Raw genomic sequence first — 25,505 nt, forward strand, 5'->3', positions numbered from 1 at the left:
TACAGCCACATAGTCAATACACAAACTTATGGAGTGCTTCCTTATTACCTAATTTGTTTCAAGTATTCATTTCCACTTTGAATAATCCTTCCCTAGGTGCTTGTTTTGGTATTTCTTTGCAAAACACAGAATGTTCTTCCATATCTCTGAGGGATTTTAACTGTTCTAATAACTGAGCACATTTATTGATGTCAGAAGATTCATTGATCTGCAATGAAGAAGATTTTTATCAACTTCTGAATTAATGTCAACTTTACATCATTTGTAATGTAATGCATTTTATAATAATATTATTCTGAGGTGACATTTTTTTTTTGATTTATAGTCCAGAACGTGGTGTTGAAAATTTCCTTGCTGGATGATGAAATGGGAAATTCTCTCCTTTTGTCAGGCATCTTGGTTTTAACTATTAATAATATCACTTTTTAACTTTAACATTTTAAGCTCTGATACTTTTTTTCTAACAGAGCTTAAGAAAGATCTCTGTATAGTACCTAGTTTCTATTTATAAATGCTTTAAAGTGTTTAAAATTCTTTTCTTGCATAAAATGATTTATTTGTGGTAAGGTGGTATCAGAGTTTGCTTTGTACCATTCCTTTATTTAAAAACTTTTCCAGCTAAATCATTTGGGCTGAGAGAGCAAAGAGTCATAGGACATACAAATCCAATTTGAATAATTCATATTAGTTGCTTAATTTGTAACAGAATTTTGGGAAGGAACACTATGCCTGCCTTGCAAATCTTATGACTTTTCATATCTAAATTAAAAGACTTGACAATTAACGAGACAAACTAAAGTATATGTGAGAGAAAAATATGGTTAAATGTTAAATACTTAAGGAGAATATAGACTTCATTGCTTCAGAAATAGTTTAAAAAATAGGTCACCTGTGTTCTTAAAAATATTTTTAAAAATTATATCAAAGTTATGTATACCATAAGAAGAATCATATTATTCAATATGAATTTCATTAATACAATAATTAAAGTCCAAACATTCATAAACTATAAATAAAGTGTATACTAATGCATGATAAAACAGTAAAAAGTATTTTTCTAGAGCCAAAAGCATTTTCCTAAAATTAATGAATTTCATTAAGCAATATTTAATAAAATATTTTTTATTTCTAATGCAAATTTTTATAAAGTTTGATTAAAAACCATGAATTAGCTAATTATTAAGTTTTAGGTAAATTAACAAAATGAACTATGTTTTCTCTAGAATTATTTAATGCTAGATAATAATAATTATGAAATAAAATAAGAACAACATATCTTTTATTTGTAGGACAAAAATATAGAAAGTAATAATTTAAAAAAAAATAAAAACTGAAAAATTGTTGTCTGCCTGCAAGACAAAAGATTTCCATAATGATAAATTGAGAGTCAATGAGTAATCAGGCTATCATTCAGATATTTCAATAGGAGGGTCAGGGGATGAGCTAACAATCTGTCAGTAGCTGATGTGCAGAAAATATTAAACATTAAATATTTAAAATCTGACCTTTAAAAAATTTACTAAGATATAATTAACATTTAACATTATTTTAGATTGAGAAGTACAACATAATGAGTCAACGTATGTGTATATTGAGACATGATCCCCACAATAAGTTTATAACATCCAACACCATACATAGTTACAATGATTTTTCTTGTGATAAGAACCCTAAAGATCTTAGCAATGAAAAATCTGAACACTGTATTCTTCTATTGTCTTTACATCTTAGACCTTAATAACTGTCATGTGAACTTATAGTGTTTTGACATTGTTGAAAAGACACTTTTTTCCCTGAAATTGTACTCAGTGCAAATAACTTACCCTAGTCCATGCCTTGTAATACCACTGGTAACTACGCTGTGTCAACAGTCATATGGACAGCTCTGACAGCCAAACATGAAAAAAGATACAGTAAATTTTGAAAAAGTCCATAAACATTATATATAAGTATAAATCAATCATGGTTTAGATGGGGAAAGGGTCACAAAGAATTCACCCACTATATCAAAACAAAGAGAAAGTTCCAACAACTTGCTCACATTAAGTATAAGCATGAAAATAAATGGAATGGCCACTGTGCAAACACAAAATGGAAGAGAAAAGAAATAGAAGACGTAGAATGAGGACAAAGATGAGGTAAAAGTGAAAGGATGATGTGCAGAAAGAAGAACTAAAAAGACTCGTGTGTGGGCACTAATGAGCATGAGTAAGGGAAAAAAGGTGGTATTTATAGACAACAATACTGTCTTATAAACATCAAACTTGCTGAGAGACTATTCACATGACAAAAAAACAATTATGTGATATGATGGAGGTGTTAACTAATGCTAAAATGGCAATCGTATTGCAATATATAAATGTATCACATCAAAATATTGGACACCTTAAGCTTACATGTCAAATATATCTCAATTAAAAAAAAGTGGGAGAGAGGAACTGAATAGTCTGCAAAAGACAGTCAAATAATCTAATCTCATAGGAAACAAAAGAGAAGAAAAAAAACTTATCTGAAAGGGCTCATTATAAGAATTTTAATGAGGACATAATTTTGTGAGATGAGATTTCTTTAAAAAATGAGTTCCTAAAAGCATCAGATGAGAAATGAGATCCCAAAGAAGGAAATTAATTAAGAACCAAAAGAAATTACAAATAATAATTGTAGAAAAGAGAGAAAAATAGAGACAAAATTAGAGACTAAATTAGTAACCTAGAAGAAAGTCTAAGAAAATCATTTTGAATGCAGAGGAAAATTGTAAAGAAATTAACCTTGTAAGAGAGAGAAAAAAGTAGAATACATGACAGAAAAGACGCTTACATAAGAATAATGTCATTCCTTAAAAGAAGAGAATAGAACAAATAAAAATAATAAAAATAGAACAGGTAGAAGTATTCATTAGGTAATACAATGTTTTCTCTAAAAGAAAGGAAAGAAAATCTGCCGATTGACAGAGCATACAGTGTTTTGTTAAAAAACAGAGAGAGAGAGAAAAGAAAAAAAGAAATTGACACAGAAAAATAAATACCCGGACATATGCTAATGAAGTTACTGAACTTCAAGGATAAAGGATTTTTTTTAAATATCCTAGCGGAAATAACATGTCCCTTGCAAATAAAGATTAAAAATCTTATCAGGGTAGCCCCAGGCTTCCAGATATTTTCCATTGGCACATCTAACGCCAAAATGCCATAGAGCAATTTCCACACAGTCCAGAGGAAAATAAAGAGCAATGCAAGAATGTTTATTATAAAATCCACCAAAGCTGTCATTCAAATCTAAAGCCAATAGCAGACATTCTCATACATGTAAGAGTAACAATGAGACTCACTGAAAGATGTGGGCAGAGAGGTCAAATACATATATTTTACATTTGAAAAATCAAGTGCTGATCAGAAAAACCATGGTAAAGGGATTTTACTCACTGGCAATAAGGATTTACTCCCAAAATGAGATTAAACAACTGCAGGAAGATAAATGCTATAAATACTAACCAATTTCAAAATAAAAATTTAAAAGAGTAAATGGGAAAATATGTATATGCATTTATTTCTATGTCTTTATTAATGAGGAATCTTCAGTCTTTATTAATGGGGATTCAAAAGCATTGAATTTGGTACATTAAGAAATGAAACCTTTTATATATTACTTAAAGTTATACTAAAGAACCAAGAAAATACTTATAAGTAATATCATAACTAACATATAGAGGAGGTAAAGGAGAAAAAATTTGTGTGTTGTGTCAGCTTTTGACTTCCCAAAATGTCCACCAGAAAAGCTGATGTTGATGTTTTGTTTTTTTTTTAAAGATTTTATTTATTTGACAGAGAGAGACATAGTAAGAGAGGGAACACAAGCAGGGGGAGTGGGAGAGGGAGAAGCAGGCTTCCTGCAGAGCAGGGAGCCCGATGCGGGGGCCGATCCCACACTGGGATCATGACCTGAGCCGAAGGCAGACGCTTAACGACTGAGCCACCCAGGTGCCCGATGTTGATGTTTAATGAGCAAACTTACATGTCGGATTTACTATAATAAAGGGGAATTCTGGCTTGCCAGAACTTGAATAGTGTCTCAGAAGGAGAAAGTCAAGTTTTAAAGCCTGGGCTGGGTGCTGTAAGGTGGTTTTGCAAGGCAGAGAACTGACTGGGATTCTGTAAAGTTCCTGACATAAAACTTGCATTGTTGGGCACAGAAAGAATCTTAAAGTGAATAATGATGAATAGGCAGTTAATTATGATCATTGTTTTGTTGGCTCATAATCTTATTTTCAAGAAACAAGCACTTTCTGGAGCAAGAATCTAAGAATTTTTGCCTAAGGCACAGAACGCGGGTAACATGTTTGAAAAACCGAAACATAGTGAACGAGAAGTGAGCTGAAAGGTAAAGGCATGGGTCAGATCGTATCTATTAAGCCTGCTAATTTGGGTCTCTATTCTAAGACTAATAGAAGCCTCTGGGTGATTTTAACTAATAATCAATTTAAATTTTTGAAGAATCTTTCTGATCATAATTTGTAGAAAAGAATGGGGGAGGGCCACATTTGGCACATTCTCTGGAGTAGTCCAGGTAGAGGCTAGTGTCTGAGTACTTTGGTATGAGAAACAATTGGTGAGGATGTAGAATATGAGAGCTATTTAAGAGGAAGAAATAACAGAACTCAGAAATTAACTGATGGGAAGGAGTAATGAAGGAAAAGAAGAAAATCAAAGATGGGCCTCAGGCTTGCCCTTGAGCATTTGAGGATCTCTTTTTTGTACTAGTATGAAAGAGTAGCCTAGTGTTTGTAACCTGTGAGCTAATGGCAGTCTGATTGGTGTAATAAACAATGGGCATATCGGCTATATGTATTTTCAACAATTTTCAACAGAGATTTATTTCTGAACTTCTAAAGTCTTCACGTCGATCATTTTTCGGTTCATAACAACATACAACCGCTACATAATTTTAAGATGTCTAAATCCATTGCAATTTTCTCCTACAAAAAATCATTCCCAATTTCATCACTCAGCTACCAGTATTTTCCTGCTCCTCGGAGCCTCTGACCGAGCCAGTTGGCATGAGTACTGTCTCCATGAGCAAACTAAACACTTAACTCCCTTCAGCAGAGCCTTCTGTGACTTTATGCAATCCTCCCTTTGCATCAGATTGATAAGAAGTGGACACAGATACTGCCATGTTACGAGATCAGGGAGATGATGCTGGGTGACCAACCACGTTTTTAGGAGGTCAAAATGCCCCACCATTCAGCTTCTTGCATGCCCCGGGGCAAGAGAGCTATGTCTGTGAAAGTGGATACAGTGAACCATAGCAGGATACAAGATGTGGCAATTATGACACAGATAAGATAAGAGTGGTCAATATCCTATACACAAAACAAATGACTTACCCTTGATCATCATCTGCATCCTGAGGTTTATTCTGTAATGATATCGGAAGAGTTACAAAGAAAGAATTGTATTTTGGACTCAGATGAAGATCATCTTCTCTCTGTGATACAAAAAGATGTTAAATTACTTCACTAAGTTATGTCAAAGTTATACGAGTTTTGTAATTGCTTTGGTGGCTATTTTATATAAAGAGGTAAACAAAAGGAAAGTGTTAAGGAATATTGAAAGATGTCAGGAAAGTTTGATTCTTCTAATATTGAAAAATTGCTCTGAGACCTAATAATTATAAGGCAGGCAGAGCTTGTCAATATCTTTTAATAGTGGCTATTTAAGAAAAACTTTACAAATAGTACAGAAACTATTTTGAAATACTAATCTTTTGCTCTTACAGATTCTTATAATACACTTTTAATGGTTTCTTACTTGCAGTACACGGGTATCAATATTTCAACAAATAAGAAAAAATGATAGCATGACCCCAAAAGGACTCAATGAAATAAAATCATTTTATTTAATGATTATAAAGTGATTTTATCTTTTAGTACTATCTGATAAATATCACAAGCATATTAGTAAATAGGTAAAAAAAAAAAAAGTTTTAACAGATTTCTTGTTTTAAAAATATGTGCCCTGGAATATTTACATTTCTAAGTGATCAAAGAACCATCTTCTACCCTGCTCATTTAGACTTTTCCGTTTATAACAATGACTCAGAGGTAACTGATTACTCTTCCTCTTACTTCAAATTGGATTGCAGCTTGTTTCCTAGTTAAGGATAAATCTTAATTTCACTAAAGTGAGAAATGAGGATTGCCCACACGAAGTTGGAGGACGTTGAGTAATTCAAACCAAAGAACTTTGCTCCTTTAGTTAGAGACAATAAATCAAGCACAGCTACTTAATTATTTTTAGCAACATGTTTTCCAGTGGAAATTTCAGTCATGTCATAGTCATTTCACAGCATGCTTTTTGCCAAAAACATTAAAAATCAATTAGTTTTCATTAAAAAGTGATCATAAGATATTCTATTTTCAAAATCAAATCATTTGTAGCTTAGTTGGTGCAAAACATGAAAACTGAAGTATTTTTCAAGATTATTACAGTTTTCTCAACTTTTTCTGTCCAAGTTTGAATTCTTAGTTAAGGTAATAACCATTTCTGTTATATTTACGTTACTTAAATGATCTGGAAATGTATATTTTTCCAACGAATATATATTTATAAAATCTTTAACCTAAAACTTAAGGTCATTTTCTTCATTGGGCATTATTCTAGATTAAAATAGTCTCTTATTATATTAAGCCCTGAGATTATGGTGTTTATGCATTACTGCAGTATAGCCAAACCTGTCCTGCCAAATACGTATCACAAAATTCCAGTTTCCTTGTGAGATCTTATGGTCAGTATAGACTAAATATTTGTGTCTCCCTCAAATCTGCATTTTGAAATCATACCCTCCAGTGTAATGATGTTAGGTGCCTTTGGGAGATAATTAGGGTTAGATGAAGTCATGAAGGTGAAGCTTCAAGAATGGGATTAATGCCCTTAAAAGGGTTTGAGAGAGCTTGCTTCTCTCTACTCTCTGCCATTTGGGTGTACCCCAAGACAGCCACCTGCAAACCAGGCAGTGGGCTCTCACCAAACACCAAACAAATCTGCCTTGATCTTGGACTTCCCAGCCTCCAGAACCCTGAGAAATAACTCTCTGTTATTTAAAACCCCCAGTCTATTGTATTTTATTAAAACAGCCCAAGCAGACTAAAACAGTAAGTAAATAAATTGTACTTTGGGTTTCATCCATGTCTGATTTAGATAGTATTTAGATAAGATTTTGGACTTTAGACTTTAGAGTTGATGCTGAAACAAGTTGAGAGTTTTGGAAATTGTGGGATGCAATGAATGTATTTTGCATGTGAAAAAAACTGTGAATTTGGGGGATGGGGACAGGGACAGAATGTTATAGACCAAATGTTTATATCCCCCCACCCCGCAAATTCATATGCTGAAACCCTAGCCCCCAATGTGATGACATTAAGAGCTGAAGTCTTTAGGAGGAAATTAAGATTTGATGAGATCATGAGGGCAGAATTCTCATAAATAGGATTCAGGCCCTTATAAGAGTCCCAAGAAAGTTTGCTTCTCTCCACTTTCTGCCATGTGGTGATCCAAGAAGAAAGCCATTTATAAACCAGGAAGCAGGTCCTCACCAAACGTTGAATCTGCTGATGTCTTGATCTTAGACTTCTTAGCCTCCAGTACTGTGAAAAAGAAATGTTTGTTAAGCCACCCAGTCTATGGTATTTTTGTTCTTGTAGCCCAAATGGACTAAGACTAATAGATTGACAGATTTTTTTGTGGGTTTCATTCTCTGGTCTCCATTCAAATTTAGAATCCAATACATTTGATGCATAATGATATAATTTTTGACATATGGCAATCATCAGTATTAAAAAATACAAGTTAAAAATGATTACTTTAGCCATTATATAATTTATTTGTGTCCTGTAAGACTAAGCACTGTATTTATAAACTTCAACTTCAGTACTTACCACAGGTCTAGTAATAACATCTCATAGCCCTGTCTTTGGCGAGCTGAGAGTTTTCAGAGAAGAAAATAAATGCTCGTGTTCTAAGACCATTTTAAACTTTCTTATTCTATACGAATATTAATAACATACAGATCAGGGAATGATGTCTGTAAATTTAGGAATGTTTCCTGTCTGAATTGTATTTAACTTGCAAATGCAAAGATATCTGGCCTGGTATCACATGAAATGAAACCTATTTTGTATATGGTAGAAATGGAAATATAAATCTCTGTGTAGAACTATAAATTTCTTCAGAGTGAGACTAAATTACAGTACAATTTGTTAAAGATCTCTGCTATATTTATACTTAGGAAGACAGATCATTATTTTGTTTCTATTGAAACATTTTTAGATATAAATAATATAATTCTATTGTGTAGTAAGATAGAACACAGACTTTAATTATAAGCCAAATAACTATACTTTTAGGACAATTTGGTATAATATTACATTGATCCACAATAATTAAAGCTGACGTGTTCCTCCAAATAAAATAGCTTGGAGAGCAGTCTTATTAAAAAAAAAAAAAAAAGCAGAGAAGAGCAAAATGATATAAAGTGGTCTAATAATCCGCAGGATGAGCATGGTCTGTCTTATTTTTTAAAATATTTTATTTATTTATTAGAGAGAGAGCGCACGAGTGGGAGGAAGGGGCAGAAGGAGGGGCATAAGCAGACTCCCCGCTGAGCAGGGAGCCCGACTGGGGGCTTGATCCCACGTGGGACTCCATCTCAGGACCCTGGGATCATGACCTGAGCCAGGGCAGGTGCTTAACCAACTGAGCCACCCAGGCGCCCCAAGCATGGTCTGTCTTAAAAGTTCCCCAGCAGGTGCTACTTAATTTGTTGAATGTTCCCAAAATCTGTCCTTTAAATTGCAGTCCTTGAAATTTGGTATCAACATTATCACAGATTTAATCAGATCGAAGAACGGCTGATTTGTGTGTCGTGTCTCAGCCAGGATTCAATCTAGAGAAAGAAACCACACAGTGATTTAGACAAAGTTTAATGTAGAGAATTATTAGCTGTAGCAGAGCTTTGCAGTAATGACAGATGGGTCAATAATAAGTAAAGAGAACTGAAAATAATATGGCAACAGCGGCCGTATGGAAAGGGAGTCGTTATCAGGGCTGAGACAGAGTGCCCCACGAGGAGACCCCGGGACTGAACTCAAGGCTGCTAGAGAGGTCACAGCTGTGGCCCACAGAATTGCAGAAAGTCACTGTGGTACCGGCACTGGCAGAACCTGCTGGAGATGTGGGGAGAGTCGTTCATGGGGAATGGTCTCACAGGAGGCATTCAAGGACAACAGTATCTGAGGGGGTGTTGAGGGGGGCTCCTGGCCCCTGGGGAGGTTGACTGGAGAAGGGCAGGCGCATCAGAAGTCTGTGCTGGAAGCTGCACCCGCTGCACGAGTCAATACCTTGCACGGAGAGAGCGGGTTATTTCTGGAACATTTTGTCCGTGCTCCTCGGCATTTCCCAATATGCAGAGCAGGCTACCTAGGAGGCAACAAAAAACCCCAGGGAACTCACCACCATGCTGCTCTGAAAGACCCAGTTTCCTGGTCTGTCTTCCTTCTTCTTTTCACTTTTCAGTCTTCTGATGCTTGTTTGATAAATAATATCTAGAGTTTGTATCTGTACTTAGGAGGAATAGGCTCCATTTCCCTGGAGCCAAAAGTCTATCTTTGCATTTAAAATTATATATTATCTAGCCAGTGCTTTTCTGGTCTTTAGTGTATTTGGTCTTTAAATTAGTGTTTCTGTTTCATAAAAAAATATTTCTCTTCTAGCACATACATTCGTTCTTTTCCACCTTCCTTTTCTTTTCTGCTTTTCCCTCCCTTCCCTTTGTTCACTTCTTCACTACCTCCATTCTCCCTGACCCTTCCTCCCTCCTCTTTTCCTACCACATAGTTATTCAGAAACTATTACGTTAAGAAGTGATTCAACAGGTTTTTTATGGCTATCTTTTCCAGTGAGATGACCTTCATTGTTCATGTTGGTGTTTCTTCATGTTTATATTACTTTATATAGAAGTGACAAAAGGAGTTTTGTAGTTTCAAAACATAATTGGTTAAACAATTGAAGTTTTGGCAAAAAGCACCAAGGGTTTTCACCATCAGAAATAATTTTTATTATTTATTTTAAGCGATTCAATGTAACTGGTAGCAAAATGGTACATAGACAATAAACAGAACCGATTCCCATAGGATTACAAGGACTGTTACTGACTTTATGTTTTATTTTTGTGTGCAAGTATTTTAAAAAGGCAACAGTTCGTTAAAAGGCTTTTAGAAGCATTTTTATGCTTTAAATAACAGAAAAACTAATAAACTATCATTATTATAGCAAGCTGTTACGAATTGTGTCAATTATTAAATTTGGACTAATGTTCATAATCAAAAATAATTATTGTAAAATTTATGAAACAAAACTTTTGTTTTATAGGAAATATAGTCATGTCCTAGCTTAGAGTCCTAGTCTTGACAATGGTCAATGTGCAAAAATATTAAACTTGAGATCTCCTGGGGAAATAGAATATTCATAAAATCTTACATTTATTCCTAAAAATAACTATAACGGAGTAATGAAATGGCAACTCAAAGAAATATCACATTTGATAACTGATGTCAAATATAAAATAAATTAATTAAACTCATTATTGTTCTCCATTACATATATTAGTTCAATTCTGCCTTTAGTTTGAATAATTTACAGATGAATATATAAGTTTGCCAAATATATTTCACGTGTCTACAACATACATGCATGAATATGCATACAATCTTCGTTTTAAGGTCCGCTTCCAATTTTAAGTAACTTGTTATAAATTCTCTACTTCCCTGACTGATTAAAGAAAGTTAACGATAGGGGTGCCTGGGTGGCTTAGTCATTAAGCGTCTGCCTTCGGCTCAGGTCATGATCCCAGGGTCCTGGGATCGAGCCCCGCATCGGGCTCCCTGCTTAGCAGGGAGCCTGCTTCTCCCTCTCCTACTCCCCCTGCTTGTGTTCCCTCTCTCCCTGTGTCTCTCTCTGTCAAATAAATAAAATCTTTAAAAAAAAAAAAAAAAGAAAGTTAACGATAGGCTTTCCCTGTTTTAGGGGATATTCTTGGTGTTTTTGTTATTCTAAAATGAGAGTAATGGAAAATACTAAAAATACTAAAAAATACTAAAAAATAACAATAACAAATCTTCTCTAAGCCAAATTATACAATGGCTATCAAGCTATAATTTCACATGTTAGGTTTTACATTTTCATTTCCATAGAATTATTTGGGGAATTTTAGGCTTTCTTTATCTATGTTTTTTTTTTTTTTAATTCTTCTACTGATTTTCCAACCTATCTGCTTCTTTGTGAAAAGGAAGAAGAAAATGTCTCTTCCTAATCTTATATGTCCAATTTTTTGTGAAATTAAAATTCAATGTCAAGGCCAGAAATTTTTTAAAATACAAAATTAGAGGAAAAATATCTTTTTAAATTTATCAATATCTCTCTCATGGGAATACCTTAACACATTCCAACTACAAGGCAAACTCTGCTCTTGTGCTTTTCAGTCTATTTCTGAAGGGGAATAAAGCAATAAAATAACACCAAGGGTCAATTTATATTTAATTTATAACTGTAAAATTCTTCATGATTTATATTAAATTTCAATGGCAAAAACTACCTATCTTCACTACATGTTTTTTCCTCACAGTGTTAAAACCTATGTCCTACAGATGATTTTTCAAAATTAAATCAAATTTTTTAACATACCATTGTTTTGCGTGTGAGTATTTCAATACTAAAGCATAGAGGAGGACTTTTAATGTTTTGGAATGTCCTTATATTCCATAAAAGGTATAATTTTGCCTGTTTGAATTTTAAAGTCTCTTTCTAATGAAATACACTATATAGATTATGAAAATGTTAAAGCTCAAGAGCCTAATGAAAACCAGTTAATGTTTTAATTCTTGGCTTCAATTTAAGTCAACATATGTGTTTTTAGTATTTTCTCTGTTAGGCATTCTTTTAGGAGAATAATAAATATTTGCTTTTTAACACTTTTCTTGGCATACAATGTGTGTCAGACATAAAGTTAGCAAAAAGTTCAGGTACTTGATATTTTTTTGTTTGTTTTGGCTTCCTCACTGTTCTAAAACATGCTGTGAACATCTCAAATTCTAAAATGAATATGATATCATATGAAAAGGCAACAAAAAAGGTTAAAATGATTTAAAGATTTATACTCTAAAGCAAACTATGAGTCTTACACAAAAGTCAGCCACACAAGTTTGTTGGTTAATCTCTGTGTAGATGCTAGACATTTATGATGAACTCAATTTTATAAAACGGCAAGTTTAAAGAATATAATATGACTTTAATTTTTAAGAGGAGCCACAATCTTCTATGTCCATTGTGATGCGCCAAATATAGTTGGATATTCTGTTTACTTTCATAAAACCTTAATACTTTTAAAAATTAGCTTCGTACAGTTTGGATTATTGTCAAACAAATACCCGATTTAAATTTTTGGTTTTAATTTAGGTTTTTAAAATCATTCCATTGATGTCTTTCAGATTAATAGGAGGAGTACCGATAAGCAATACTTTAAATTTCAAAATAATCTAGACTTCTAAGAGAATAGATTGCTTTTAATACGAGAGAACTGAATATATTCTGATCATGTTTCTTTCATGCCAGCACCACTCATTCTTCCCCTAAGATTTAGAGTGGTTTCAAGCAAGATTTTTGTAGGGAAAAAGGGTCTCTTATTTTCCTTTTATCAAAGCTGAGTTTCCTCCCGAGAGTCTTGAGCCACGGCATTGCAGATGCTGTTTTTTCGACTGGGCTCACTGTTTGGAAGGTATGCCAGTGGATCTGGTCGGATTAAGTATCTAGGAAAAGAAAACAAAGCAAATAACTATAATAGTAAATAAAGGCAAAACTAATTCACACTTACACCTTAGACTGCTGCTTCAAACGTATTTAGCTTTTAGGTAATCTAAACTGTGTCTATGCATAGCACCGGTAGAAGGATTCACTTTTTACTTGCCCTATACAATTTGGCAGGACTTGTCTTGTTTCTATACCTAAGCAGATTATGATGATGTATGCTGATGAATCAAGAATTATTATTTTTTAGTTATGGTCTGTTTCACCACCTTCATCTTATCAAAACTTTATGTTTTACTTTACTATCCTGTTGATTTATCATCCCTTTCTTTGGCTATTTTTCTAACAAGGAGACCTAAATTTCAGCTATGATCCTTCTATTACTTAACTGCTCTTAGTCTTTTATCATTCATAAATAAATCTGATCTAAATAATTTCTATAGTCTTTTTAATTTATATAATTCAGGATTCTAAAAAAGTAGTCATTTGATACATGCTCTGAAGAATAATATGCAGAGATAACCTTTTAATTATCTAGAAATTAATCTAAAATTCAGGTTCTGCAACGGTGAGCAATTATACAAAAGAATAAAAAATAATGGGGCGCCTGGGTGGCTCAGTTGGTTGAGCGGCTGCCTTCGGCTCAGGTCATGATCCCAGGGTCCTGGGATCGAGCCCCGCATTGGGCTCCCTGCTCGGTGGGAAGCCTGCTTCTCCCTCTCCCACTCCCCCTGCTTGTGTTCCCTCTCTCGCTGTCTCTCTCTGTCAAATAAATAAATAAAATCTTTAAAAAAAAAAAATAAAAAATAATTCTTAATTCGTTCTACTGGTAAATGGGAAAATGTTCATCCGCCAAACTCATACATTTCAATAATGTTAAAATTTGTTTTAAGAGAGATGTTTTACTTCAGACTCTATATGACATGAGCTTCCACTTCCTGAGCTTCTCTGGAATACTGTGTTGGGAACTGGGAATACAAAAAGTCACAAACCCTAACCGCTGTCCTGCACAAGATTAGTAGAGTTTAATTTAAAAAGCAGATATAAACAAGAAAAATAAATTCCAAACATCACAGGAAGACAAAAAAATAAAAAAAAAAAAAAACGAGAATTAGGGAATACTTTACTGAGAAGGTTGAGTTGAGCTTCTCTCTCTAAGCTTGCTCCTGATCTCTTTAGAAAATGAGTTTGACTTCGGGAGAATCGTTAAACCAGGAAATAGTGGAACGTAAATTCAGGAAGAAAAGTAGAAAACAGCTAACGAAAGACTTTAAGGTTCAGGATAAAGTAGGTTCGATTTCTGTTCCAAAGGCAGTGGAAAGCCACTGACAGTTTGCTGAGAGAGGAGGAAAGTAAATGCATGTAATGCAGCATTTGAACAAAGCCTTGTTTCAGATGCAAATGAAATTAGGAATTCATAGTTTTATAATAATTTGGGAGATAGAAAAAATAAGCAGAAAACCTAATTTAAAGGGAGAACTCTAATGAAGATTGTACTTTTCCTCTTAAAAACTAAAGGAAAATTATTCATAAAATATGTTCCTTAATGAAAATGAGAAAAGGCAAATTAAAGCACTACAGTCTATTTTCTCTGATCAAATAAAAGGTGGAATTAATGTCCTTGAATCCTTAAATGGGTATTGTTGTCTATGCACACTGCTTTATAATTACTTTAAATATCACTAGCATTGTAGATTGATGAAGAAAACTAATGTGAACATTAAGCACTTTTTATTTGATAAATTGAACATGTTCCAATTTGTAAATTAAAGATGTACAACATGTTACTTTGATACATTTATATATTTTTTAAATTTTTTTTTTATTCATGTGACAGAGAGAGAGATAGAGAGAGAGGGAATATGAGCAGGGGAGAGAGGCAGAGGGAGAGGGAGAAGCAAACTCCTCACTGAGCCAGGAGCCTGATATGGGGCTCGATCCCAGGACCCTGAGATCATGCCCTGAGCTGAAGGCAGACGCTTAACCATCTGAGCCACCCAGGTGCCCCGATACATTTATATATTTTAATATGATTGCCCTTGAAACAATATTCATCATATTACATTATTATAGTACGTTATTATTAACTATATTCATTATACTATGCATTAGATCTCTATCTTTATTTCTTGTTATAAGCTTGGACCCTTAAACACCATCAATCTTAATCCCCCACCTCCCAATCCCCTGGTAACCACCTATTTTTTTATGGGTTTGACTTTTTTTTGGATTCCATATATAAATGGTATCAGTCAGTACTTGTCTTTCTCTGACACCTCACTTCCCATAATGTGCTCAAAGTCCATCTATGTTGTTGCAAATGGCAGGATATCTTCCTTACTCATGGCTGAATAATATCCACTATATATAATACCACATCTTTCTTATTTATTCATCCACTGATGGGCATTTGAGTTGTTTCTGTATCTATTATTGTGAATAATGCTGCAATATACATGAGTGTACATATGTCTCAACAAAATCCTGTTTTCATTTCCTTTGGATAATATACCCAGAAGTGGAATTGCTGGATCATATGGCAAATTTATTTTTACTTACAGATTTGTCAGCTTTATCTTTTCAAAAAACTAGCTTTTAGTTTCATTGATCCTTTCTATTATTTTTCTAGTCTCTATTTCATTTATTTTCATTCTCAGTTTTTTCTTAAAGATTATTTATTGGCAGGGGGAGGGGCAGAGGGAGAGGGAAAGAGTCTTAAGCAGACTCCATACTGAGTGAGGAGCCCAAGATGGGGCTTGATCTCATGACCCTGAGATCATGACCTGAGCCAAAACCAAGAGTCAGTGGCTTAACTGACTGTGCCACCCAGGAACCCCTTGTTCTGACTTATTATTTCTTTCCTTCTGTTAACTTTGGGCATTGTTTGTTCTTCTTGTTCTAGTTCCTTTAGATGTAAAGTTAGGTTGTTTATTTGAGATCTTTTTAATTTCTTAATATATGCATTTATTGCTATTACCTTTAGAACTGCTTTTGCTGCATCCCACAAAATTTGATACTTTGTATTTTGATTTTCATTTTTTTCAAGAATGTTAAGCTGTTTAACACCAATCACCTAGTTATTTATTAGTCTTTGAATCAAATTAAAGTTGCCCCTTTATTTAAAATGAACTTTTGAAAGAAATTTTTTAGAAAACCAAAAGGTATGATATAATCTATTACCCCCAAATTCATTGATATAGCTGCAAAAGTTGCTTTCTTTATTATCACTACTAAACCTATGAGTCTAATAAAATAGTTTCTTAAATATGTATTTATGTACTACTTGTCACAGTAGGCTTTTTTTTTTCGTGATATTTATCATTGCTCCAGTTATAGTAAAACTTAATTATTTCAATGGCCACAAATACAGATCATTGCAAAAAAAAAAAAAAAGGTTTTTTTATAGCAGTCAAGCTGATGTTTTAGCTTTAAACAAATAAAAAAATAAGAGTATCCACAAGGCAGAAAATATCATGTTTATTTTACATGTAAAATACATATTGTAACATACATATTTTATTTGTAAGTTTAAATTTGGAGGGAATTATTTCAAATTATAAACATCTATTCAATGAAAGGACATGTTTATAGACTCAAAAGGTTAACAATATCTTTCCATTCCATCAAAAATAATCATGGGAAATAATTATATTAGGTTCATAAGTTTATAATTTATTATGAAATATGAATAAGGTAAGCATAACTCCCTAAAAAACACTATGAATCGGGGTGCCTGGGTGGCTCAGATGGTGGGGTCCAACTCTTGGTTTTGGTTCAGGTCATGATCTCATGGGTCATGGGATCAAGCCCCGTGTCAGGCTCCATGATCAGCAGGGAGTCTGCTGGAGATTCTCTCCCTCTGCCCCTCCTTCCACACGCTCTCTCTCTCTAAAATAAATAAATCTTTTTAAAAAATTACATAGTCAATATAATTATTACTACTTTGAAAAGGAGGCATAAGAAGGTTGGGATTATAGAGAGGATGGAAAATTAATAAAAATTGCCCAATTTTGTAGGTTTAAAGGAAGGAAGACATGTATAAATATGGACGCAAGAAAAACAGAGCAGTTTGTTTTATTATAGTAATATACAAAGTGAAGTCTCCAGGATGGGCAGTTAAATGCCAATGCATCATAAATATTTTCATGTAACTTAAAGTCCTCCACAAATTCAACATCACCACTGGACATAATTTTTGACAGCTGCCTTAAGAATTCAAGCAGGTGAGATCATATGATACTTGTCTTTCTCTGATTGACTTTTTTCGCTTAGCATAATACCTTCTAGTTCCATCCACGTCATTGTAAATGGCAAGCTTTCATGTTTTTTTGATGGTTGCATAATATGATCTCACTGATATGAGGAATTCTTAATCTCAGGAAACAAACTGAGGGTTGCTGGAGTGGTGGGGGGTGGGAGGGATGGGGTGGCTGGGTGATAGACATTGGGAAGGGTATGTGCTATGGTGAGCACTGTGAATTGTGCAAGACTGATGAATCACAGATCTGTACCTCTGAAACAAATAATACATTATTTGTTAAAAAAAAAAAGAAGATAGTAGAAAGGGAAAAATGAAGGGGGGGGAATCGGAGGGGGGAGACGAACCATGAGAGACTATGGACTCTGAGAAACAAACTGAGGGTTCTAGAGGGGAGGGGGTGGGGGGATGAGTTAGCCTGGTGATGGGTATTAAGGAGTGCACATATTGCACGGAGCACTGGGTGTTATACGCAAACAATGAACCATGGAACACTACACCAAAAACTAATGATGTAATGTATGATGATTAACATAACATAATAAAATAAAATTTAAAAAAAGAAAATAATGCTATGTACCAATAACACACACATACACACAAAAGAATTCAAGCAGGTGAGGGCGCCTGGGTGGCTCAGTCGTTAAGTGTCTGCCTTCGGCTCAGGTCATGATCCCAGGGTCCTGGGATCGAGTCCCACATCGGGCTCCTTGCTTGGCAGGAAGCCTGCTTCTCCCTCTCCCACTCCCCCTGCTTGTGTTCCTGCTCTCACTATCTCTCTCTCTGTCAAATAAATAAATAAAATCTTTAAAAAAAAAAAAAGAATTCAAGCAGGTGAAATTATCATGAATCTCATTCCCTAAAGCTCTAATATTCTAACCAGAATTATCAGATGGCAATATAAAGCATTATACTAATTAGTTGTATTTGAGGTGCATTATAAATTGTTTTCACACTGATTTTGGGTTAAAGTTATTCCTGCTGAGGTATTTTCCTATGAAGTTTTTGAAACATACTTATCTTTCTACCCTAAAATCATTCTTTTTTTTTTTTAGTTTTGTTCATCTGGAAGATGAAAAATCAATATTTTCTACATAACTAGCTTCTCTTCAAAGCTCCAGTACTATATTTCTATATGCTTTCTAGACATGTATCTAAACTCTACCTCACCATCTTTTTTTTTTTTTTGGATGTTCATATCAAATTTATTCATAATAGAAAACTCATCATTTCTTTTTTTCCACAGCCAAAAATTCCCCTTTTCTTCCTAGAAAACTGCCTCCCTATTCTGATTTGCTTCAGTGAACCAGCATTTATTTATTTATTTGGCCATCACATAGAATTGAAATTTTTAAAAATTTTGTTAGTTAATATACAGTGTAATATTGGTTTCTGGAGTAGAATTCCCTGATTCATCGCTTACATACAACACCCAATGCTCATCACAACAATGCCCTCTAATGCCCATCACCATCTAGCCCATCCCCCACCCACCTCCATCCATCAACCCTGTTTGTTCTCTATCATTAAAAGTCACTAATGGCTTGTTTCACTCTCTCCTTTTTTTCTTTCCCCCCTTCCCATATGTTCATCTGTTTTCTTTCTTAAATTCCACATATGAGTGAGATCATATGGTATTTGTCTTTCTCTGGCTGACTTATTTCACTTAGCATAATACACTCTGGCTCTATCCACATCGTTGCAAATGGCAAGATTTCATTCCTTTTGATTGGCTGAATAATATTCCTATATATGTATATATATATATACACCATATCTTCTTTATCTGTTCATCAGTTGATGGACATTTGGGCTCTCCATAGTTTGGTTATTGTTGATAATACTGCTATAAACATCGGGGTGCATGTACCCCTTTGAATCTGTATTTTTGTACCCTTGGGTAAATATCTAGTAGTGCAATTGCTGGAGCGTAGGGTAGTTCTACTTTCAACTTTTTGAGGAACCTCCATACTGTTCTCCAGAGTGGCTGCACCAGTTTACATTCCCACCAATAGTGCAAGAGATTCCCTTGTCTCCACATCTTTGCCCACACCTGTTGTTTCTTGTGTTGTTAATTTTAGCCATTCTGACAGGTGTGAGGTGGTATCTCCTCATCTTATCTTTTGTATTTGATTTGTATTTGATTTGTATTTCCCTGATGATGAGTGATTTTGAGCATCTTTTCGTGTTATCTGTTAGCTATTTGGATGTTTTTTTTGGAAAAGCATTACTTCATGTTTTCTGCCCCTTTCTTAACTGGATTATTTGTTTTTTGGGTATTGAGTTTGGTAAGTTCTTTATAGATTTTGGAACCCTTTATGAGATATGCCATTTGCAAATATCTTCTCCCATTGTCACCTTTTAGTTTTGTTGATTGTTTCCTTCGCTGTGCAGAAGCTTTTTATCTTGATGAAGTCCCAATAAATAGTTCATTTTTGCTTTTGTTTCCCTTGCCTCCAGTGACATGTCTAATAAGAAGTTGCTATGGGCTGAGGTCAAAGAGGTTGCTGCCTGTGTTCTCCTGTAGGATTTTGATGGTTTCCTGTCTCACATTTAGGTCTTTCATCCATTTTGAATTTATTTTTGTGGATGGTGTAAGAAAGTGGTCCAGTTTCATTCTTCTGCATGTTGCTGTCCAGTTTTCCCAACACCATTTGTTGAAGAAACTGTCTTTTTTTCCATTGGACATTCTTTCCTGCTTCGTCAAAGATAGTTGACCATATAGTTGTGGGTCCACTTCTGGGTTCTCTATAGTATTGAAATCTTAAAGCCATGTTAGACTTCTTCTTTTCCAATTCCCACACCAATGACAAGTCTTACTCTTTGCCTTCCTAAGTGTATCTACATAGAAGCCTCCCTTTACAATCCATTATCCTAATGCTATGAGAGATTCTTATCTTCCTCATACTTTCCTAACAGCAATTTAACTGGTTTCCCTATTTTCATGCCTATTTCAACTTTAATCCATCCTGCTAATAAATTCTACTTCTTGCAATGCTCTTTAAAATATATATATATATCCTTTCCATCCCAGGCAAAACCTCTCACAAAATATATAAAGGTAGCCTTCTAATTCTTGGCATATTACTAGCTTTAGTTCTAAACCACTTGCATGGATCCATCTTATACTCTGCATCACAGAATATTCTCAGTCCTCTTAGTCTCTGACTTTATTCCTGATTTTCCTGATTATAGATACAAACACATCCTGTTGACCTCACACCCACCAAAACTTTTGGATCTTTGGTATTTGTATTATGTCAGTAATGCAATCTGGAATTAGCTACCTTAGCTCAGCAGCTCTTGATCCTGCTCAGCCTCAGGACCATGGACCTCAAGGGCAAATCCGTATTAGATATTTCTCCCCTAGGCTTACACCATTAACGGTCAAAATGCCTTTTCTAAAATCTCGCTACTTTCTTCTTCATATATCGAAGTACCTCCCATTGCCTATAAGGTTTAAACTGAGTTTAAACTCTTTATTTTGTTATCTAAAGTCCTTCCAGAGTCAGTTTTAATACACGTTTCCAATATTATGTTTAGTGAACAACAGACATGCTAGTAATACAAAGCTTTTTTACTCTGGTCAAACTGGACTCTGTAGTATTGCCAAATGAAGCACATTATGCAATCCCCACTTAGTACATTTTCTCTAGCCATTTCCCTGTTCTGGAATGTCCTGTGCTCTCCACCTACACAAATCTTATCTACTTTTCAAAGTCTAGTTCAAATCCTTATATCCTCTGTAATCACTGTAACTCACAATAATGTCTTCCTCTTTGAAATTAGAAAAGCACTGTTTCACTCAGTTGATGCTTAATTCATTAGTAAAAAAGTCATATTATATATTGCTATTAAATTTTTTATGTTTAAATTGTATTTTGTTAATTAGAGTGTAAGACTTTGAAATCAGGAAAAATGTCTTATCTCTATATCACACTTTTAAGGAAACACTAATGCAATTGTACATGCATGGCACAGAGTTTTTGATTAACCAAGTTACTACCATAGACATTTTCCTAGTAAGCGTTTTGACTTATTTTACTTAGAGCTTTTGGGAACACTAAGATATTTAGAACTAGATAATGTGGAGTATTTCAGGTTTGCCTCTGAGCTGTTCTCTTATTATTCTGCATGTTTTCTCTTACTTCTCCAAATATATATGAGCTCACAGAATACAGAATTCCTGCTGCCATTTTCTTCTTTTATACCTCTACAATTCTACAATGCGTTTTTTTTTTACAGTATTACACAGAGAAATACATAAAATGCATTTATTTATTGAACATAAAAATTAGACTTGGAGTTTATAAGCATTTATGAAACAAGAAATAAGGGACTTTAATGGTGGAAACAAAAATATAGAAATAAATAAATTACTGGTTTTCTAAAAATAAATGCCTTATGTGAAATAGGAGATCAACTTACACAACATCGTTCAGCTCTAGTCTGGTATCTGGAGACGGGTTAATCAGGATGTAGGAGAGGGTACTTTGATGATCATTCATTTCATCTAGAAGATAAATAAATGCCAAGTTTGTTATACTACTTACAGAAAATTACAGGAATTACTGTAGAGCATCTAATCTTCAAACCATACAGCTGTCAACGAGAACTTGCTATAGTTTTGCCCACAGCATGATTGTGTACATAACTTTGACTATTTTCAAATTACTGTCATTGGAAATATCTGACAGGTACTCATTTTTTTTCCCAACAGATGATAAAAATAAAGTATCTAATTCTGTTCAGAACAACTACAGTTATATTCTATCCTTTAAGCTATTACACTGAAAAAGTATTTCTATTAAAGAAATATTTAGACAAGATGTTTATTAATTTATTATGTCTTCTCAATTATAAAAAATAATTGTAGTTATAGATGGCCAGATATTAATATTCATATGGGAAATTCTGTGAAAAGTCATCTGATGACATCCTGTTTAAAAAACACAACAGAAATGTATCTAAAAACCTTGAAGGCTCTAAATGTTTCACATTGTTATAGGATATACCTGATATAAGCCATCCTAATGTTTTCGCAAAATACAGACTCCTGCAGAGCAGAATTAACTGTAAGTTTCAAGGGAGGTGTACTACTAAATTATTTGTTGTTCTTCTAAAACAATATGTATTTTTAAAATAAAAGGCTTTGTCTTTTTAATTTTTTCAATTCACTCTGAAAACATTGTCAGTCTTCAAGTTTGGAGAGCGAACTTGATATTATATAGGACACTGAAAAAGAAAACAGCTTTGAGATCTCAATTTTTTAGCTGCCAAGCTATGATAAGATGTAAATGTAAAGCCATGTGGACACATACTTCAATAAACATTAATCCTCCCAAGGGTGACATTTTTAGGCTGTTGAGAGTACTGTTCAAAATCCTGCTCTAGAGCCATACATGGTATCCTTCTAGCCACTTCAGTTGCAGATAAGCTTGGTTCCTAAAACAAGGTACTAAATTTTGCAGTTTGATCCAAAATCTAAGAATATATTTCATACCAATGGAGATACATCAATACTCAAATGCATAAAGTTAAAATAAAGGTCTTTTTTAGGCCAACATATTTGACTCTGATAATTTCCTGCCCTGGAAAATCTGTATCATTTTTGTTAAATAATGTCTACCACTATGTTCATCTAACTAGAAGCTTATCACTTGAATATGTAAAATTTAATAATATTTTCAGTTATGATAGTTTAAGTTGCCATGCAGATGTGTCCTATTTTTAAAGTCTATAAATGAACATCCTTATCTTACAAGGAAGATAAACTGCAGTGTAATCAAACTTACCATAAGTTTGCGAGTAAAACTATTATAATCCTAAGATCATCAAATTTATATTTAAAAAAAGGAACATATTTGGTTGCATATCTCTAGGGTGGACACAGGAATTGTATCCTGTCAGAGGGATAGGGTTGTCAGGCCAAATAGGGAATGCCTGGTGAAATCTGAATTTCAGATAAAAACTAACATTTTTTTGGTATAAATATGTCCCAAATACTGTTTGTGGCATACTTATACTAAAACATTTATATGCTGTTTATCTGATATTCAAATTTAACTGAGAATCCTGTATTTTTACTCGTACCCTGTATTTTAAACCTGTCCATTATACCTAAGGGTAAATGGCTAACTCAACCAGTTGGAGCTCAGAATTCCAATGAATATAAAATGATGAGCTTACTTCAAATAAGGTAAAATTCCAACTCAAAACATATTGTACTGCCAGGAGATGACCAAGGTGCTTTTTCTATATAAAAAGCAATTTTGATTTATCTATACTTTTTGAGAAACTTTCCCCTTATGAGAATTTCCATAAATGTTGTACAAAGGAACAGATCCATAGTACATTCTAGAGACTTAAGCAGGATACTCTAAAATGTATCAGGTCTACTAGAAAATCTCCATCTCATTTGGCTATGTATAACTCAATTTCTTATATAAACAGTGGCATTATTAAAATTTCTCATATAAACAGTGAACATTATTAAACAATGGCATTAGAGAAAACAATTTTAACAAATAACTTCTCAGTCAATATCAATACCCAACCTCTTTCCTTGATTATTAACATAATGTTGTACTCATTTGTCTTCTGGCATGAAGTCAAGATATATCGGTGACTTGGTTTGCCTGTTACAAGTGTAAAAACTGGAGATAACTGAGAACTCTACAGCAGTAGATACAACTATTGTGTTGATTTTTTTTTCTGCTCAAGTAGTCTGTTTTATTTATCATTCTGAAGATTTTCATGTTTCCATGCACTCCAGAAATTGAAGGGAATGTTTTGTTAATGTGCTCAGTTCAGTGGTCCTATATGATTTATATCAAGACATGGGTTACACAATCAGAACTCATCACTCATGGTTTCTTTCCCCACGCTCTCCCCCCTACCCCCACCCTTCACTGACTTCTCCTCAGTGTTAGGTTAAAAGAAATTAAAATAAATTGCTGAGTTCAAAGTTATTCTCTCTTGGTCTTTCATGTCTGCTTTGCTGTAGAGTAAATTCTATCTGCTTTTTCTCTGTCATGCTGCTTTGTTGGAAGTCCTACAGTTCATTCTCCTCTTTGTGACTCTGTGGTTAAGAATTAGAAAGCAAGGTTTTAGGGGCGCCTGGGTGGCTCAGTCCTTAAGCGTCTGCCTTTGGCTCAGGTCATGGTCCCAGGGTCCCCTAACCCTAACCCTGCATCGGGCTCCTTGCTCGGCGGGGAGCCTGCTTCTCCCTCTCCCACTCCCCCTGCTTTGTGTTCCCTCTCTCGCTGTCTCTCTCCCTCTCTCTGCCAAATAAAAAAAAAAAAAAAAAGAATTAGAAAGCAAGGTTTTAAAAACCTATTGTGGTCACATATCAAAACCATATTCAACGATCTAGTTTTATCAGTGCCAAGTCTGGTATTACTCTCTATCGGTCATTCCTTATATTTATTTTTTTGTTATTTCTGAATTCTGGAAGGGAAACTGTGGTAAGCATCCTACCATAATCATCATCATCATCATCATCATCATCACCATCATCATTGGTGGTGACAAGTCCCAGTGAATTAAATAAGGCTCTTTCCCAAAACTACAACATATTTAGTGAATAAAATAAAATTGCTTTGGAATATTTGGTTCATGAACCAGAATCAATATTCTATTTCCTATCAGGAAAATATGTGCTAAAAAAATCTGTTGTGAGCATATTCGATGTGTTCCTGACAAGTAATCTCTGACCCTGGCAAAATAAAAATCATTATATCATTACATATTTATATTGTTTTGTTAAAATTATTTAATCATTGATATAATTATCTTAAATGAAGCTATTCTTGTGAAAAATTAAAACAAATGTACCAAAATATTGAAAACTTTAAAAGAAATTGTATAGAGTCAAATTAAAAAATTTCTAGTAGTATTTACCAAGAAATTTATTTTGCTGTATTAATTAGCACATGCAATTATTAAGTCAAAATCTCCATAGAGCAAATATTTTGCTTAGAATGTTTCATGTCAATAGATCACATTAGAAAGGAAATGGATTTATACGCCTACTTTTCTTACAAAATATTTCCTGTTGAAGAATTTTAAGAGTACTTTTATTTATTTTTTTTTAATTTTTTTAAAGATTTTATTTATTTATTTGACAGAGAGAGAGACAGTGAGAGAGAGAACACAAGCAGGGGTAGTGTGAGAGGAGAAGCAGGCTTCCCACTGAGCAAGGAGCCTGATGGATGATGGATGCGGGGCTTGATCAGAAAGAAATTTAAATTTTACATATGATGGTGTAGATTTCACTAAATATTTCTAAAAACATATCCATTATGTGTTATGTAATTAAGGAGACATTCTAAATAATACAAAGGTATCAATAAGAGACTCAGTTAAGAACAGAGGTTCTGAAACCAGAGTGC

At 34.0% G+C, this 25,505-nt stretch overlaps 1 protein-coding gene across 7 annotated transcripts in view; it reads right to left on the reverse strand.

Annotated features, from left to right (window-relative positions):
- Positions 1 to 10,978: 10,978 nt before the first annotated feature.
- KCNT2 (potassium sodium-activated channel subfamily T member 2) overlaps positions 10,979 to 25,505 on the reverse strand; it is a 377,236-nt gene continuing 362,709 nt past the window's right edge. For all 7 annotated transcript variants that reach the window (XM_032422169.1, XM_032422163.1, XM_032422167.1 and 4 more), the window contains 2 exons: positions 21,541 to 21,625; positions 10,979 to 12,856 (listed from right to left, as the gene is read on the reverse strand). In XM_032422169.1, coding sequence (XP_032278060.1) covers positions 12,745 to 12,856; positions 21,541 to 21,625 — 197 coding nt within the window. In that variant the 3' untranslated portion in view covers positions 10,979 to 12,744. The remainder of the gene's footprint in view (positions 12,857 to 21,540; positions 21,626 to 25,505) is intronic.

This window comes from Phoca vitulina, unplaced genomic scaffold (genome assembly GCF_004348235.1).
Source record: "Phoca vitulina isolate PV1807 unplaced genomic scaffold, GSC_HSeal_1.0 scaffold26, whole genome shotgun sequence".
NCBI classification, from domain to species: Eukaryota; Metazoa; Chordata; class Mammalia; order Carnivora; family Phocidae; genus Phoca; species Phoca vitulina.